The sequence below is a fragment of the Thalassophryne amazonica genome, chromosome 1, assembly GCF_902500255.1.
Source record: "Thalassophryne amazonica chromosome 1, fThaAma1.1, whole genome shotgun sequence".
Taxonomy (NCBI): domain Eukaryota; kingdom Metazoa; phylum Chordata; class Actinopteri; order Batrachoidiformes; family Batrachoididae; genus Thalassophryne; species Thalassophryne amazonica.
The window spans coordinates 87,262,533-87,282,120 of record NC_047103.1 but is presented as its reverse complement, the minus strand read 5'-3'; the positions used below and the strand labels follow the sequence as shown (position 1 = coordinate 87,282,120).

Here is a 19,588-nt window from a genome sequence, read left to right as displayed (position 1 = left end):
CCTGTTATTTCAGATTAGATAATTTCTTGTTTAACATAAGGAACCTCGGACATTCTTTTTTAGACAAATAAAATAACATGGAAATTTGTACATTTTTTTAAGTCTGGCAGATTATTTATATCTCATTTCAACCAGAAAAACAGACACTGTAAATAAATACAAATGTTTATTATAAATGCAACAGGAAATAATTTAACAATGACTGCAGTGTGATTGTAAAGTAGGATTTCTGTGACATAAACCTCATGATGAATTTTTTTATAGTCATTTCAACTTGTAATTACGTCAAAATATGTAATTGCCTTTAATGTTATCAGGACAGAGTCATTTCTAAAATATGAATTTGAGCACAGTAAGTGGAGAGCTTCTACCTGTGCAAATGTCTTTGGACTTTGATTCGTGGACATTTTAATGATCTGTTCATTTATTGTTAAAATATAAAATGAAACAGCTTTTTAAAAAATAATAAAATAGTTGCTGTTGAAAGAGCCTTTTATTTAGAAGCAGGTGATGTTATGCTGGATTCTCGGGACCAGATGAATGTCTCTTCTGCAGCTTTGAACTCTGGTGGTGTTGAAGACACTTTTGTCCCAGTTTCAAAAACAGAGATGTTTTCTTTTGACTGGACTTCATGGTGTTCAGCTCATTAATGGAAGTTTGGTTGTCTGCACAGCAAATGTTCCTGATTGGGACAAATAAAAATATTTCTTAAAATATAAAGAAACACTAAACAGTTTATATATATATATATATATATATATATTTTTTTTTTTTTCATTGTTTTTTTCTGTTTTTATATATATAAAAACAGAAAAAAACAATGAAAAAAAAAAAAAAACGCCCGAAAAATAAAGTTATTTAAAGTTGAGCTTTTGTGGTCTCCGAAAAAAGCTGTAGCTTTATTTGGTAAAAATAGAAAAGATTGAACCATTTACAAATTAAAGCGTTCACTCAGATCAGCTGTGCTAAAATGCTAAGCTAACGTTAGCCTCCACAGCAGTGCAGTAAACGTCACATTTTACTTTTATATTATTCTCACCTCGATAAAGCTGCAAAACTAAACTCCACTGATCAAACTGGGACTTCGCATATATCCAAAAAGTGGGAGATTTCGGACTGAGTGGGTTTGCTCCATCACCGCGGCTGCCTGCCTCGCTCTGCCCAGGGATAATGCCTGAAGGCAGGCTTCTCCATGCGGGTCGGCCCGCTGTCGTGGTTCAATCGATATCCCACCAAGTCGTCAGTCCTCCCTTGGTCGGCGTCACTCTGAAAAGTAGCTGAAAAAAAGCTTCTCCCAGCAGGGTGATGGAAGAATCGTTCTACTGCTGTTTTTAAAGCTTTTTTGTGGTTCAGGCGACGCAAATTCAAGAAGGCGATCGCTGAACTTTTTTCAGATTGTGGAAACAGCCAGAGTGTGATGTAACAATCTCCGCCCCCTTGCCGCTTCCAAAGCGTCTGACGTCACGCATCAGACGCGTTAAAGCTTTGGTAGGCGTTGCCTGAAGCTTATGAAGCCTTCAATGTGAAAGGCCCTTGAGATTGAGACAAATAAGACATGAACTCTTGAAAAAAGTGATTGGCCCTTGAATTTTCAATAAGCAGCCACATAGGGGTCAATTGAAGAATTTCACAGGGGTCAAAATTAAAAGACGCTCTAGTTATATAGAAAACTACACCACATTATTTGCCTGATTATAAAGATTCCAAAAAGTAGTATAGTTTGGACATTCTGAATGCTATGGAGTTATGAGGTAAAAGCAGGAAGAATGGTGACAAAGTTCAGTTTCAGTTTGTACAGGGGTCAAAAGTTAAAGTTGCTCCAGTTTTGGTAAAAAAAAAAAAAAAATTATGCAAATTATTGGGTGAGTTAATTGGGTTTTAAAAAGTAACACTTTGCATCATGTGTCATGCTTAGTTCATGTTACAGGAAAAAATATGTGACATGTCATTGATTCCAATGGACATTGACCTTGTTTGACTTTTACTTTGGAGACCAAGCATTCAGCACTGTCAAAACTATTCCATTTATTAATCCTATTAACACAGCCAATAATTTGCATCACTTTTTACCAAAATTAGAGCAACTCTTTATCTTTTGACCCCTGTACAAACTGAAATTGACCTTTGTCACCATTCTTGCCATTTTTACCCCAAAACTCCATAACATTCAGTCATAGATAGTCCAACTTATACCTTTTTGGAATCTTTATAATCAGACAAGTAACGTGATATAGTTTTCAATTTGATTGGAGCATTTTTAAATTTTGACCCCTGTGTTGACCCTGACCTGGCTGCCTATTGAAAATTCAAGTCATTTTTTTTTTAAAGTGTAGTGTCTAAGCTGTATTTGTGCAGAATTTGATGCTTGTATCACCATTTGAAGGATTCTTTCCGTTATCTGCTGCACTAATAAGCCAACAGAGCATGAACCAGCTGCTGTCTGTTAGCTTAAACATGTGTATATCAAGCAACCCGAATTAAAGGGGAAATGCTGCTTTTAACAACCTGGACCTCATTTCTGGCATAAAATATGGTCATTTACTCACCAATATAAGTTTGGTGTGATTAGAAGTCCATAGTTCAAAGGCAAACATTTTTTTCTTCTACTAGGTGGAATACAACTTTTTGTGGTACACAGCACCAACTACTGGACAGGAGGAACCTAGCAGTCACTGTGACTCACTAATTTCAAAATGCAGGTCTTTCAACCAGATGTGTGGTGCCGTGTCATGTCAGTCATCTGTGTCCAATCAGATTTCAGGAGTCCAGTGAAACCCTGGCCTCTGCTCTAGCTCCACCCATGTCAGGAAGTGTTCAACATTTGACATTTCCTGTTTCACTGTGACTGAAAATTTGGCACTTCCTGTTTGAGTGTGAGCTTGCTGTTTGACATTTGAACATTTTCTGTTTTCCTGTGGATTAAAAATTTGGCACTTCCTGTTTAGGACTTCCTGTACCATGAGTGAGCTTCAGGCCGCTGTGTGTCGCTTCGCTTGTATTATAATTTCTAAAATTCTGCCCTTTAAACTCACAGTGAAAAATAATCTCTCCATCATGAATTAAAAGAAACAGAAATCCAAAAGCCAAAATGATGGTGTGAATAAGTAATTGCCTGCTTTAGTATAACACATACAAACCATCACTTTTACGTCCAGTTATTTTCAGACAAGTCAGGGGATGGATACGTCAACATTTCAAGACACCGAATATGTCTTGGTCTTTATTTACATCAATTATGTAGAAATACAAACAGTACAGTAGGGATGTGAATCATTCAACAACTCACGATTCAATGAATTTCCGATTCTTGGGTGACGATTCGATTCAGAATCGATTTTCGATTCAAAGAGCTCTGAGAAATAGTTATATTACTTAAAAAATGTTTATGTTTAAGAAAATGCAGCTTTACAAGGTTAATCAAGTGATTCTAGATGTAAATTTACTTATCTGCTTTGCTCGTTCGGAGTTGGCTGGCAGTTTAGCGAAGCGCTGGTCAGTAGTCGGCAGATACCGCTGCTCCCCTCTTTTAGCTCCGGGTGATGACGTAACATGTGGGCTTACGGATTTGAAGTGTTTCCGAAGTACTTGACTTTCATTTTGCAGATTTTGCACACTGCATAAGTCATGTCAAGCTCCTTCTTACGCAGCAAATAATAAAATCCAAAATGCACCCAAACATTTGCCTTCAGCAAAGACGGTGCTGGCTGAATTAGCTCTTCGTCCACCATCTACAGCCACTGAACTCTGCAGCTCACGAGTGTTTGAAGCAGAATCGTAATAAATAGGAATCGCGATTCGGACGTGAATCGATTTTTTCTGACACCCCTACAGTACAGCACTCTATGGTAAATCTGTGTGGAGCAGACAGTTCTCATGGTGGCCTGTCTCACCATGGACAGGCCACCTGTCTATCGCAAGGCTGGTATTTGTATACAGACAAACTCAGTTATGCCTATGGTCTATTTAAAGTCACCAGTTCACCAAACCTTCATGTCTTTGGAAATGACAGGACGCTGGAGAACTTGGAGAGAACCCATGCATACACAGGCAAAACATGCAAACTCCACACACAAAGGTCCATGACGGAAGCAAACCTGGGACTTTCTCACTGTGACGCAGCACTGCTAACCACTAAGCCACCTCTCTGCCCTTCAAACAACCATGCCACAGTTTATAAATTGTGATTTTATAAATTTATAAAATCTCAACATCCAGTGAACACCATGCTCTCTCTTCAGCTCAGTTCCATCATCCCTTTTAGAGAGATGTCCTTTTGTCAAAAGGGACTGGTTGTACTTTTCTACTGGACATCAGGTTTTGCCGTGTTTAGATCATAGTGTTTCTTTTTCTTACATATCTCCCTACCACTTCTTCCATGAGCCTAAATTGCACCTGATTTATTGAAGACATCCTTTTGTGCACAATGTGGCTCCATCACAGGTGCAGAAAATTTGTCATCTTCTCTCAAATAGTGCCCGTTATCACTCCTACCCATTTCAGGTCTGGTACTGTCTGGCCAACAGCATACCGTGAACCTTTTCATGGGTCTGTCAGATAGGATGCATCATGATGCAGCTCAGCAGTGGTGTGCTTATTCAGGGTTTGCTGTGTCAATTCGTCATAACCGCAATTCCACAGGTCTTTGCTGTCTACAGTGTATTTTGGAGTGTGTGTGTGACAAAAAACATCCATTGTGTGTGCCCCCTCTGTCTTTGTAACATATTCACTTATAAAAACAGATCAGTGTGAGCGCATGGTTCAGTTAATGCATGCTACTCTTAAAACCACAAATGACAGGCATGGAGTTCCCCCCGTGTGCTACACTGGTTCTTATCTCATGGTCAGAAGGGATTGCACAGACTAGTTGACCAGGCAACATTTGGATGTGGAGTCCAAAACAGAAGACATTTTGTAAGATGCAAAAATAGAACTTTGCACACTGCTGGCACATGCAGAAACAGTAATCGGGTGTAATCATCAATACTCTGTTCCACTTGTACATAACTGGCTGTGTAATAATAATAGTAGTAAAAACTGTGATTATATATGCATTTTGGCAAAAATTGTGAAAAATCTGGCCCAATTTCCTCAATTTTGAAATCAGGATGAAATCTATCATGAAAATCAGTAACATTTACCGACATTTCCATCCTTCTCCTTTTGCACTGGAGCTCATACCACACAAATGTTATTGTTGCTCCTGAGCATCCTGTTGTAGTTTGTACTTGTATTTATAAAATATATGTAGGACTAGCTGGGGTACCCGGCGCTGCCTGGGTTAACCTGTTTTAGACATAATCCAAATGCCAAACATTTTAATCAAAACAACTGCCCAACATTTGTTTTTGTAATGCTGATGTCTTATATGTAAATATAATAGCTAATGGGCTAAAGTTTGTCCAGCAGAACTGTAAGAGGTGGACTCCCCAAACTAAGGGGAAATAATTGGTTAAAAGACAAACACATTTGAAGTCCTTCATGCAGACTTTGTATTTCAATCAAATTTATAACAAAATTACACACAAAAGGTAGGTAACAGTAAATGTAAATATCAATGAATCAAAATTGAGGTATTGGCGTATTTCACTGTTTTTACATTGCAATTTTACAAACAAAAAATGAATGTATTCAGACAGGAAGGCAAACTGCGTTGAACAGGATAGTCAGATGCTTAACAGTTGAGAACATAAAGTAGCTGAAGAAAGGGATTAAATAAACAGAGATGGCCAACACATATACAGGGCTGGAAATTTGAATCTGCCTGGTCATACCCACAGCCTCAGCCTAAGCATGTTGTTGTTTTGTTGAATGTGCTGTGGCTGTGCTGTACTGAGTGTGCTGTAAAAATAGAATAAATAAACAGAGATGGCCAAGACATATACAGGGCTGGAAATTTGAATCTGCCTGGTCATACCCACAGCCGGCTATTTTGGGGGTAATTTTCAGGTCAACTTTTAAAAAAATGGTACCAGTTTGTTCCCCATGTCATGAGGATTCAGAATATATATAGTTTTTAGGGCTACATATTATAGTGTGGGAGTTTATCCCTGACAGACAAAAAGACAGACAGAAGTGGCAGCATGAAAAGCACATGGTACAACACTGTATGGTCGTACATAAATGGCTATTTTGGGGGTACTTTTCAGTTCAACTTTTTAAAAAATGGTACCAGTTTCTCCCCCATGTCATGAGGATTCAGAATATATATAGTTTTTAGGGCTACATATTATAGTTTTGGAGTTTATCTCGGACAAACAGACAGAGAGACGTAGCCCTTTATGTATATAGATGTCAACATATGCATTCATTTTTGTGGATACGGATTTTGGCTAGCTCTGAAGGTTTTCTTTCTTTGGTGTTTTTTTTTTTTTCAATGACATCACCAGTTGTTAGTTGACCTCGACATAACGGTCTACATAAAAAAAAAAAAAAAAAAAAAACAAACAAAAAAAAACTTGAAGTTATGCAACTCCTATTGGTCACATCTCAGATCTTCCTCTACTTTATTCTCACTTGCCTTCATCATAGACTACGTTTACAGTAGTGTTCAGAATAATAGTAGTGCTATGTGACTAAAAAGATTAATCCAGGTTTTGACTATATTTCTTATTGTTACATGGGAAACAAGGTACCAGTAGATTCAATAGATTCTCACAAATCCAACAAGACCAAGCATTCATGATATGCACACTCTTAAGGCTATGAAATTGGGCTATTAGTAAAAAAAAAAAGTAGAAAAGGGGGTGTTCACAATAATAGTAGTGTGGCATTCAGTCAATGAGTTCGTCAATTTTGTGGAACAAACAGGTGTGAATCAGGTGTCCCCTATGTAAGGATGAAGCCAGCACCTGTTGAACATGCTTTTCTCTTTGAAAGCTTGAGGAAAATGGGACGTTCAAGACATTGTTCAGAAGAACAGCATAGTTTGATTAAAAAGTTGATTGGAGAGGGGAAAACGTATACGCAGGTGCAAAAAATTATAGGCTGTTCATCTACAATGATCTCCAATGCTTTAAAATGGACAAAAAAAACAGAGACGCGTGGAAGAAAACGGAAAATAACCATCAAAATAGAAGAATAACCAGAATAGCAAAGGCTCACCCATTGATCAGCTCCAGGATGACCAAACACAGTCTGGAGTTACCTGTAAGTGCTGTGACAGTTAGAAGACGCCTATGTGAAGCTAATTTATTTGCAAGAATCCCCCGAGAAGTCCCTCTGTTAAATAAAAGACATATGCAGAAGAGGTTACAATTTGCCAAAGAACACATCAACTGGCCTAAAGAGAAATGAAGGAATATTTTGTGGACTGATGAGAGTAAAATTGTTCTTTTTGGGTCCAAGGGCCACAGACAGTTTGTGAGACAACCCCCAAACTCTGAATTCAAGCCACAGTTCACAGTGAAGACAGTGAAGCATGGTGGTGCAAGCATCATGATATGGGCATGTTTCTCCTACTATGGTGTTGGGCCTATATATCACATACCAGGTATCATGGATCAGTTTGGATATGTCAAAATACTTGAAGAGGTCATGTTGCCTTATGCTGAAGAGGACCTGCCCTTGAAATGGGTGTTTCAACAAGACAATGACTCCAAGCACACTAGTAAATGAGCAAAATCTTGGTTCCAAACCAACAAAATTAATGCCTCGCAGATGTGAAGAAATCATGAAAAACTGTGGTTATACAACTAAATACTAGTTTAGTGATTCACAGGATTGCTAAAAAAGCAGTTTGAACATAAAAGTTTTGAGTTTGTAGTGTCAACAGCAGATAAACGAAGCAATAGGTCGAAGCATTGCTTCAATCTGCGAACCACTGCTTCGATTGGTTCACGGTTCAAAGCAAAGCCGCGCTGCAGAAAAGTTGATTACAGGCGCACATGACGTGAAATATATATATATAAACATTAAACTGAAGCCAAGAGTAACGAGGCTGTTTGTTTTAAAAATGTAAGGAATAGAAATTACAGATACTTGTGTGAAAATGTTATGAGTAGAAGTCAGAAGTAGGCAGAAAAATAAGTAATGGAGTAAAGTATAGATACCTAAAAAGTGTACTTAAGTACAGTAACGAAATATTTGTACTTCGTTACTTGACACCTCTGCACATAGCACTACTATTATTCTGAACACTGCTGTACATGCAGCCAATAACCCTTTCATAACCCTTTCATAAACGGAGTATTAGCAATAACCCGGTTGCGCACGTCCATGTAAACACTTACAAAAACCAGAATATGCTCATATTCCGGTTTTTAAAAACCCGAATAAGACCCCTGGGTTACTCCTTTTCTAAACTGAATATCATGTCATATAAATGCGCATCAGGATATCCCCATAGAACGGTACATTATTTTGTGTTCTGTGCATGTCCTATCCGCAAGGAATCTTGGTCTTTTGAGTACGGCAACTGCTTGTATGCGGCGCGTGCAACCCACCGGACACCACAGAAGCAGATGTAATTGTGCATTGTGTTCTACATCCTTATCAGGCAGGCCGGTTGCGGCACCGGTCAGCATCACCGCGATTGCTCTCACTGCCTCCGATGCGCTTACTGAGTCTGCAGGCTCGGTAAACACCACAGCGGGCCACTCACACCACCCCCCTCTCTGCTGTGTGGAGCTGCGCCAACTCTGGCAACAGGTCCAGAGACTATGCTCACTGTTTTGATGCAGAGCGCTCCGGCATTTGTGGAAAAATCCATAGCGCCGCAGGGTCTTGGTATACCACAACCGCAGAGCTCCGTGGCCATGACTTGGATTTTTGGTAGATTATTACTTGATTGTTCAAGCTACTTCAAGGAGAAGTGCACTGTTAAAGTGATAAATAATAAAATAAGGTGATTAAAATAAAATTATTATAATTTTAGCATTTGTTTGTTGTTCATTCAGTTTTTTAAAGTATCGGATCGGGACTCGGTATCGGCAGATACTCAAAATCAGATGACTCGGAATCAGATCGGGGCCAAAAAAACCTGATCGGGACATCCCTACCTTCAACACATTCCAGTCATCACTACTCAGGGGGAAGCTGAAAGGAGCTGGAGCTGACTGTCACATAGGGATTGTGGAGAAGTAGAAATACCTGGGTGTTCACCTTAACAACAAACTGGACTGGACACACAACACAGATGTCCTGTACAAGAAGGGCCAGAGTCGGTCCTTTGGCATGTGCAGGACACTGTTGAAAACGTTTTTTTTACGTTGGTTTGCTGGGACTGTGAAAGTTTAGAGAGGGACAGGAAAAGACTCAACAGATTAGTCAGAAGTGCTGGCTCACTCCTGGAATGTACTCTGGACCCCATAGAGGTGGTAGGTGAGAGGACGAGATTAGCTAAGCTGGCATCAATTATGGACAACCCCTCTCACCCCCTACATTAGACTGTGGGAGCCTTAAGCAGCTCCTTCAGTAATAGACTCCTCCACCCTCAATGCAAAACAGAATGCCTCCCCAGGTCATTTATTCCAACTGTGGTTAGACTGTATCATACCTCATAATATTTTCAGCACTATAACCACCTGCTGGTTTTGTACTATCAACCACATCTGCTGCTACTTTTTTGTGCATTATTACATGCACATCTGTGCAATTTATCCTGTATAATAATTTTACTATATCTATACATGTTTCTTTTATATAATGGCTGAGTGGATCCTTGTCATTTGATTGGTGCTTTGTATGTTATGTGACATGGATTATTCATTCCATTTATGTTGCATTGCATTTAGTGTGTAAATTTGGTTCCATACGTTTGGTACCTGCACGCTCTGAACCCCACACACGAGTGCAGGCAGCGTTTAGCTAAACATGCAGAGTTTGTTTTGCTGATGGATGACGCTAATTGACGGTGCTAATTCTTCTAAAACACACGCACAAAAATCCACTCCACTGTAAGCCGTCTGGAGGCATGAGGAGCTGTCCGGATGAAAAGCTGATGTGATTTTTCACTGGACTGAGGAACTACACAAAGTCTTTTTTTGAAGGGGAAGTACGAAGTCAGTGCACCGCATCACCGGACTACACGTCACAATTTGCACTCCTATTTAAAGTTTGTATTGGACTTTAGTAGCAGTGGAACACCAAAATGCAAGTCCCTTGTCGTTTATAAATTAACAAAATATCAAATGACAAGGATCTATTTTAGCCGTTATGTAAAACAAATAATCAATATTTTTACATTCTTTCAATGGAACAAATATTTAATTCAGTGAATTCACCTCATCTTCCAGCTTTGACCTCATATTCGTACCATTGAACTCATAAACATTCATTATTTGTATAATATTGTATTTTTACGTAGTCTGTTCACACCACTATTTATACATTCACCAGCAAACATTGCAGTATACGTTAGTCACCTTTCTTTAATCTAATTATTTTCTTTACTACTGTAGGACTTATGCTGCTACAAGTGATTTTCCCCATTGAGGGATCAGTAAATTTTGTCTTATCTCTGCTATATTTTGCTTTGGGAGACCAAAGTCTTTACACTTCGAGAAATTGAACTGAAGACACAAAACACTGATTATTTATTTTTTGTTCCTGTCCCCTCCTCTCCTCCTTTAGTTGACTGTAACTGGTCTAAGTGGTCCCAGTGGAGCTCCTGCTCAACGAGCTGTGGTATGGGACAACAGACCTCCACCAGGACCATTCTGCAGTCCAACCAGTTTGGAGGGGCACCGTGTGAAGGTCCTGACCATCGCATCACGGCCTGTATGGCCCCTGATTGTGGTAAGAGGATAGAAAAACTGCATTGTTCTCCTGGGGGAATTCAACGCCCACGTGGGCGGTGACAGTGAGACCTGGAGGGGGGTGATTGGGAAGCACGGCCTCCCCGATCTGAACCCGAGTGGTGTTTAGTTGTTGGACTTCTTTGCTAGTCACACTTTTGTCCATCACGAACACCATGTTCGAGCACAAGTGTGTCCATAAGTGCACATGGCACCAGGACACCCTGAGCCGGAGGTCAATGATCGACTTTGTAGTTGTATCATCTGACCTTCGGCCACATGTCTTGGACACTCGGGTGAAGAGAAGGGTTGAAGAAATTCTGGCAAACCGCCCAACGCCTCAGGAGGCGGAAGCAGCTCTCCACCGGCACTGTCTACAGTGCCGGTGGGGAGCTGTTGACCCTGACTGGGGATGTTGTCGGGCGGTGGAAGGAATACTTTGAGGATCTCCTCAATTCCATCGTCAAGTCTTCCAAAGAGGAAGCAGAGACTGGGAACTCAGAGGCAGACTCATCCATCACCCAGGCCGAAGTCACAAAGGTGGTCAGAAAGCTCCTCGGTGGCAAGGCTCCTGGGGTGGATGAAATCCGTCCTGAGTACCTTAAGTCTCTGGATGTTGTGGGACTGCCTTGGTTGACACGCCTCTGCAACATCGCGTGGCGGTCGGGGACAGTGCCTCTGGCAGACCAGGGTAGTGGTCCCTTTGTTTAAGAAGGGGGGCTGGAGGGTGTGTTCCAACTATAGGGGATCACACTCCTCAGCCTCCCCGGTAAGGTCTATTCCAGAGTACTGGAGAGGAGAATTCGACCGATAGTCGAACCTCGGATTCAGGAGAAGCAGTGTGGTTTTCGTCCTGGTCGCAGCACACTGGAGCAGCTCTACACCCTCCATCGGGTGCTCGGGGGTTCATGGGAGTTCGCCCAACCAGTCTACATGTGCTTTGTGGATCTGGAGAAGGCGTTCGACCATGTCCCTCGGGGCACCCTGTAGGGGGTGCTCCGGGACTACGGGATCCGGGGTCCTTTGTTAAGGGCTATCCGGTCCCTGTACAACCGCAGCAGGAGCTTGGTTCGCATTGCCGGTAGTAAGTCAAACCTGTTTCCAGTGCACATTGGCCTCCGCCAGGGCTGCCCTTTGTTACTGGTTCTGTTCATTACCTTTATGGATAGAATTTCTAGGTGCAGCCAGGTTGTAGAGGGGGTCCGGTTTGGGAACCACAGAATCTCATCTCTGCTGTTTGCAGACGATGTGGTTCTGTTGGCTTCATCAAATCAGGACCTTCAGCGTGCACTGGGGTGGTTTGCAGCTGAGTGTGAAGCGTCCGGGGTGAAAATCAGCACCTCCAAATCCGAGGCCATTGTTCTCCACCGGAAAAAGGTCCTCTTCAGGTCGGTGGAGTGTCCTTGCCTCAAGTGGAGGAGTTTAAGTATCTCGGGGTCTTGTTCACGAGTGAGGGACGGATAGAGCGTGAGATCGATAGATGGGTCGGTGCAGCGTCTGCAGTGACGCGGTCACTGTACTGGACCATCGTGGTGAAGAGAGAGAGCTGAGCAGGGGGGCAAAGCTCTCAATTTACCAATTGATCTACGTTCCGACCCTCACCTATGAGGGTCGGAACTTAGATCGATCATGAGCCAAATCTCATGACCGATCTAAGATCTAAAGAACAAGATCGCAAGTACAAGCGGCCGAGATGAGTTTCCTCCGCAGGGTGGCTGGGCGCTCCCTTAGAGATAGGGTGAGTAGCTCAGAGTCGAGCCGCTGCTCCTCCACGTCGAAAGGAGCCAGCTGAGGTGGCTCGGGCATCTTTTCCGGATGCCCCCTGGATGCCTCGCTGGAGAGGTGTTCCAGGCACATCCCATTGGGAGGAGGCCCCAGAGGCTCCGGGGAAGACCCAGGACATGCTGGAGGGACTACATCTCTCGGCTGGCTTGGGAACGCCTCGGGGTTCCCCCGGATTTGCTGGGGGAGGTGTGTGTGGATCGGGAGGTCTGGGCGGCTTTGCTTCAGCTGCTGCCCCCTCGACCCGACTCCGGATAAAGCGGAAGAAAATCTATGGATGGATGGATGGATAGAAAAACTATCACATTTTAATATGAGATTAATGTGCTATAGAATGTGATAATTCTTCAAATTTCACCTCTCAGTCTTATCTTCTTCCCGATATCCTTTTCATCAGTTTTATCTCTTTGTCCTTTTGCACTCATCTCACTTCCTTTGTTATCGTCCTCCTTCTGTCACAGCGTGTCCTGATGGGGAGCAGTGGAGGAGGAGCATTTCAGAGGAGGCTCTGCTATGTGAGAGGAGCTGCCAAGACATGTATGCCTCTTCTCCTGTCAACTGCAGCCACTCCAAGGAGGGCTGTGTGTGTCAGGAGGGTCTCTACCGAAATATGGAGGGGCATTGCGTCATCCCTGCCCTCTGCCCCTGCCATGACCAGGGCATAGTGTTGGAGGTACAACACACACACACACACACACACAAATGCAACATCTGTAATTTCCAGAATACAAGTTGCATGGGGTATAAGTCACACCTGTCGAAAAACACCTCTTTAAGAGGAAAAAAGTATGTCGCACCAGAGTATAAGTTGCATTTGCCACTTCATGCAAGAAAAAACCAAATGAATTTAATCACGGCATTGTTTATTTATAAGACACACAGGAGGTTAAGGAGCACAGCTAATGAACTAAGTAATGTTGAGGCACAAAATGCAGTAAACTGCTTCTTTAGGCCCGGTCACATGGCACAGGACGATAGCTGAACGAAGGAAAAAAGTCACAAATCATTTAGAAAAGGTGGATCAATGAGCCGGCACTTCCCCCATCTCTGAAAAGCCTGTGAGTCCAAAGCGCATAAAGGAACGGAACAAAACCGAAAGTAACAAAAGAGAAACAAAGCAAACGGTGACCTTGACGCTTTAAACAAAATCAAAATGAAACATTCATGATGACGTGAATGGCAGCAGGTATCAGACTGAGCGCCACCCTATGATCATTTCTGCAGCCAGCAGGTGCTGTCCGCAGCAGCTGCAGGTGTGAGATCTGGTTGTATTGAAAACAGGTTTGTCTTCACAACAACAACGTGTGCACACACGCATGTCCCAGTCACACACGGCTGGAACATGCGTGCGCACACGCACATTCCAGCCGTTTGTAGCTGGAAAATGTGTGAATAGTTGAAGTAGTTTATAAAACGTTCTTGCCGCTATTGTTTCTGTATGAAAACGTTGCTTTTCGTCCCACACATGGACGAATCACGTTCAGCTCGTCTGATCTTTAGTTACTGAGCCGTTCAGATATCGTCAATGTTGGTGCAAGACGTCAGACTTGGGAGATTTGATGAAGTTGGACGACAAACAGAACGCTGATGTACGGGAACTATGCTAATGATGAGGAACCGTCAACAATGATAGCAAAATGGACAAATTGTTGTCTGGATCCGTTCATATTTCTCAGTTTGAAAATTCTGACGAAGCACCAGCTACAGGAACGAAGCTGGACGATGGTTAAATGATGTCTCCGAAAGAAAAGTAAGTCCAGATTTCTTGTTTCATTTTCGCTCTGGTGTCCTTCATTACTGCCGTGTGACCTGGGCTTTAAGCCACTGTACAGATGATCATATGAGGTGTACATAGAATTAAATGTTCGAAAACCTGGTGCATTAGTTATGTATTCATAACACAAACACTGCTTTAGCAATTAGGAGCTAACACCCTTATTCTAGAGGACATCGTTCTGTTATGATCCCCCACAATTCAGAAGCAGTGGAAAAAACAGGATGAAATGGCTTTGTCACTCTGGCATGCCTATGAGGCTGGTTTATAATGTGCAGACCTGGCAACTGGCTGGCTTATGAAGGGCACACCTGGCAACCCGATCAAAAATGAAAGTAAAGCTGTCCCCGGCTGCGTTCTCAGCCAGAATGGCAACAAATGCTGAGTGTGGTGCTAATTTCAAGAAGTTCGAAATTTAGCAACAACAGCGTGGGGCATTTTGTGTACAGGGTACTATGAGGACAAACGAGGATTTCAGAGACATGGTTGTGGTGAGCACGAGGCTGTTAAAAGCCCATTATCTGAGCACCTGGCAGCTACAAGGACAGGACAGGCTATTTTGGACAGGCTATTTTGGCTCCGCCTTCTCGCGCACTTCCTTGTGACAGCGCTGGACGCTATATATAAAATAATTATTTTGGAGTGGATTAATCATTTTCTGTCAGAGCTTGGCAGTTGAAAACACCTCATCGCTTCTGGAATCACAGAGGACTTTTTTCATCTGGACCCTTTTTTCCGCTCTCTGTCTCGTGCGCTGAGGTGGAGAACATATTTGGAACAGCTTAAAAGGCGAGTATTTGTAATGTTTTTATTGTAATAGCTTGGTAAAACAGTTGCATGTCATTCCTTATTTACAAGCAGCTGTCAAAGTATGTTTATGATAGATTTAACATCTTGTCATAATGGACCAGATAAAGCGCACTCTGTGCTTGCTGACACAATGACTCACACTCAAGACGAGCATTTACGCAGATTGCGAGTGCACAAAAGAGTGATTTTGGAGACATTAACAGATGAACACAAAGTTAAAAGTTGGATCACCGGTGTCAAAATGAAGAGGAGCATTTATGCAAAACGTGAGCACTCAAAAGAGCGAGTATGGAGACATTAACGGATGGGCAAAAGTTAAAAGTTGGACCTGTGTCAAATGAAGACGAGCATTTATGCAGAACGCGAGCGCGCAAAAGAGTGATTTTGGAGACAATAACGAACGAACACAAAGTTAAATGTTGGATCACCGGTGAGCCGTGGAAGAAATAAAGCCAGCGAGAAGAAGCGCATTTAATGACTTTGGAACAGGGGTGAACTGTAGCCTGGCACACGGATGCGCACACAGGTTGGACTGTGCAGGAGTGTTTTTGTTTGGACTGCGTAAATAAAAAATGTGACATCATCTTGAATGGATGCTGTGTATTGAAAACTGACACTTTAAAGGGACCAAGTGTGGGAGCGCTGGAGGTTTGGACCAAACCCATGCCTAAACATGCACCAACGTCACGTTACATGGCGCGACATGGATCATATGTGGCTTGACGTTGATCATATGCGGCGACACGAGCCATTCAAGGCTGGACAGGGCTCAAATGACAGGTCGGCCATGGCTCACTAGAGGCTGATACGTGGCACATGTGAGGTACAGAGAGGCACACAGAGGCGCCTTAGGAGCGAATATGTGATAGCTTAAAATGTGGATCATTCTTCAAATAATTGCTGACACACCCATGCGTGGCTCATTATTCATGGCTTATTATTTGGTGGGACCGAGGCTTTACACAGACACGGGCCTTAACTGGTGTGTGTGTGTGTGTGTGTGTGTGAGTCAGGCAGGAGCAGAGTGGGAGCAGGACTGTCTGTCTTGTCGCTGTGTGAACGGGAGGAAACTGTGCAAGCTGAGGTGTCCTCCACTCCACTGTGATGAGGTTAGTCACACAGTGACATTCAATGTTACATTTACATCTACCTGTTCAGATCCACATTAAACTGCTATAGATCAGTGTAATATGAAGCCTTGCCACCATTCAGGCATGAAACCCACAGGGCCATAGGGCCTATAGCATATAGTAGCATCTTAGCGAGCTATAGCACATAGCACCTTGGTGATTTATAGCGCATAGCATTTACGGCATGTCCAACTCCATATTGATACTTGGATGTGATGGCCAATTTGTCAAAGTGGAGAGCTTGTAACCAGATGGTCTTTGTTTCAAATTCCTAGCCTGACTGGAAAATCACTAACGGCACCCGGGCAATGTCCTTAATTGGCAAGTTGGTCCTGGTGTGCAGTTGAAGGTCATGCATGGCAGCACCCCAGCATCTGTGTGTGTGTGTGTGTGTGTGTGTGTGTGTTGTGTGTGTGTGTGTTGTGTGTGTGTGTGTGTGTGTGTGTGTGTGTGTGTGTGTGTGTGTGTGTGTGTGTGTGTGTGTGAGTGAACGGGTGAATGTGAGGCATCACCGAAAAGCACTTTGACCTGAAACTGCAATATAAATACACTCCATTTTCCATTTATATTCTAAACATCTCAGTGCAAAGCAGGAACCGAGGCACAGTTAGGTTACTTAATTGGTCATGAGTGTGAGTGTCAGAGCCACAATCCAGGATGAGATGAGGAACATCCATGAATACATCAGAAAGATGGGTCCCCAAACTGCTGCAAGAATGCCTCAGACAATTGAAAACAAACTGTGTTGATAAACAGGAGAAGGAGGTATCATGGAAGATCAAGCCCCTCCATGGGATGTACCATCAACAGATAGAGAAAGTGGCTGACATCAAGAAGTCTGACCAGTGGCTAGAACAGGTTGGCCTAAAGGACAGCGCAGAGGGTGTGATGTCCTTTCGGCCAACACAGAGGGTGTGATTATGGCAGCACAAGTACTAAACACCAGATCCATAGAGGCAGGAGTCTACCACAGCTACGGTGGCCATATATCCATCTTTAAAAAGGCTTGTCCACCTACCGGTGAAGCCTTGAGCCGGATGCTCATTTGTCCACCTTTTGAGATAATTACTATTTTGTATTTCATCTTACTGTATATAATGAAAAAGTAATTAAACCTAAATAAAAAAATAATTCTTTGAACACCTCTCCAATGTTCCAGACACCATTGAATGTGAGCATTTGCACACTCATGTCAATTACAACAGTGAACTGCAGTCAGGTCAAGACCCCAACAAGGATGACAAGCAGTGGCGTAGAGATAGACAGTGCAGCACATGCCATCGCACTGGGGCTCAGGACATACAGGGGCCCATAAATTTGTCTGAACTAATTTATATTATTACAATGATGCACACTGTGCACAGCGGGCTTAAAAGTTCATATGAAAGTGCACATCATGCACATTACGCAGCTGATTCATTACCTTATAGCCTTGAAGCAAACCTATTGATGTTATGGGTTCCCAATTGGTGAAATAGTTGAGCACAATATATTCCAAAATGGTGTGTTTTTTAAATTAATAATAGGCTAAAATCACAATAAAGAATGCTCAGTTAAAAAAATAATGTAATGTCTGTTGGGGTATTGCTATACAGTGATGAATGCTGAGTAAACTATATGCTACCTCCATATCAACCAATGACATAGTTAGATTTATGACAACTAGTGACACCAAAGTCCTTGCAGAAAAATGTTTTCTTACAAACATAATCCAGCAGGAATAAAAGAAAGGACAGAAAACAAAGAGAAGAGAAAAGAGCAAAGCTGACTAAATTAGACCGTTTTGGATTTTCCAGCACGGCCAGTAGCCAGCGGCTGCAACCCACTGACGAGTCCGGGCCCGATCGCTCCTTTTGTTTCTGACGTTGCCGGTGACAGTAATGTCAATTGTGAGATCGTTTTCCAAGTTAAAAGTGATCAAGACATACCTGAGGAGCTCCACTGGGCAGCAGCAGCTGAGTGTCTTAGCTATCCTCTCCACTGAAAACTCAAGCACCAGGGAGTTGGACATTGGGGATGTTAGAGGATTTTGTCCAGTACAAGGCTCACAAGATGCCCTTCCACTGAGCCAAATATTTTTCAGGGAACTTGGGATATTGTAGCGGAAAGCTGGGCCAACCTTCAGCGTCCTAAGTTTGCATCAAGCAGAGCTCATGAAATTTCTTCAAAAGGAGAAATTTATCACCCCAAGGCCTGGTATATCTCCAAGTGTCAAAGGGAGACCCTCCGAGCCAACACAGGATGGCTTGGGGTCATAAACCCCCACCCTTTCCAGGATTTAAGACTCCCCAAAGTGCATTCCTCACGGAGCTGCGAATCCCCTTATCAAGATTCCAAACCAGATGTGCCAGCTCCTCTCTCATAAAAAGAAACAGACCACAGAAAGACATATCTGCCCCCAAAAGTCCTAAAAATATGTCTTTACAACCAGATTCATGAGAAACCAGCTCACTGAAGAATTGCCATCAACTTGTTGATCACAGTCCAGTTTTTCTGATCAAATCAACCTAATATTGACCGAGGTCACATTTTGTGATGAAATCCAAAACCCAGTCCATGGAACAAGAGTGACCCCTGTTGGATGAATTGGGGAAGGGCATGTGGCCAACTCGTGCAGATTTAAATTGTAACCATGTTTTAAAAAGTGCATTGTATTGTTGTAACAGTTAAAAAAGAAAAGAAAAACAACATGTGACCATTTAACCTCACGCATGAAAGTGATATATCTGGTATTTTATACTCTGCTCATTGTGGCAAGTTTATCTCGTGTGCTTTGTCATATATAATTGTGTTGTGTGTGCATTTCCACGGAAAACCACTTACAACTACAGGACTTTAAAGCGGCAATTTAGGAGCAGATGCTGATTTATTAGAAAACTAGACAAAGAAAACACAGGAAAAAACTACAGTACCCGGAATTCATGGGAGGGGAGCTTTTAACCCTTTAAAAAGCCTGCGACCTGGGAAATCTCTCTCTTATGCTCTACTCTTTCGGCTCTTACGCTTTTTCTCTTACCCTCTTACGACTCTTACGCTCTTTTTTTCCTGGGTCTTGAGATGCTGCCTCGCCGTCATACAATTTTATGACCCTTTGTTTGAAACCACGTGCTGCTTAAAATGTATTTCTTGTTTGTGCACGCCAACAAGAAATTACTTTTCTCTCTTTTCCTACAGATAACTTCTGCTCAACTTTTGTAAAGTTAAACGCGCAGGCACGTTTAACTTCCTTTGACGACTTTTCAAATTAAAACCCTTTTCTTCTTAAACTCCAGATTCCTCTCGTGAACATTTTTCTCATGAAGTCAGCTATTTTTGTATTGAGTTTTTGATTTGACCCGACTCTCACCGATGACGATGAA

The 19,588-nt window shown here is 42.4% G+C and overlaps 1 protein-coding gene across 1 annotated transcript in view; it reads left to right on the top strand.

The window, feature by feature from the left end:
* scospondin (subcommissural organ spondin) overlaps positions 1-19,588 on the top strand; it is an 852,118-nt gene that overhangs the window by 692,161 nt on the left and 140,369 nt on the right. The window contains 3 exon segments of the mRNA XM_034168739.1: positions 10,570-10,734; positions 12,977-13,188; positions 16,113-16,208. Of these exon segments, the coding sequence (XP_034024630.1) occupies positions 10,570-10,734; positions 12,977-13,188; positions 16,113-16,208 (473 nt within the window).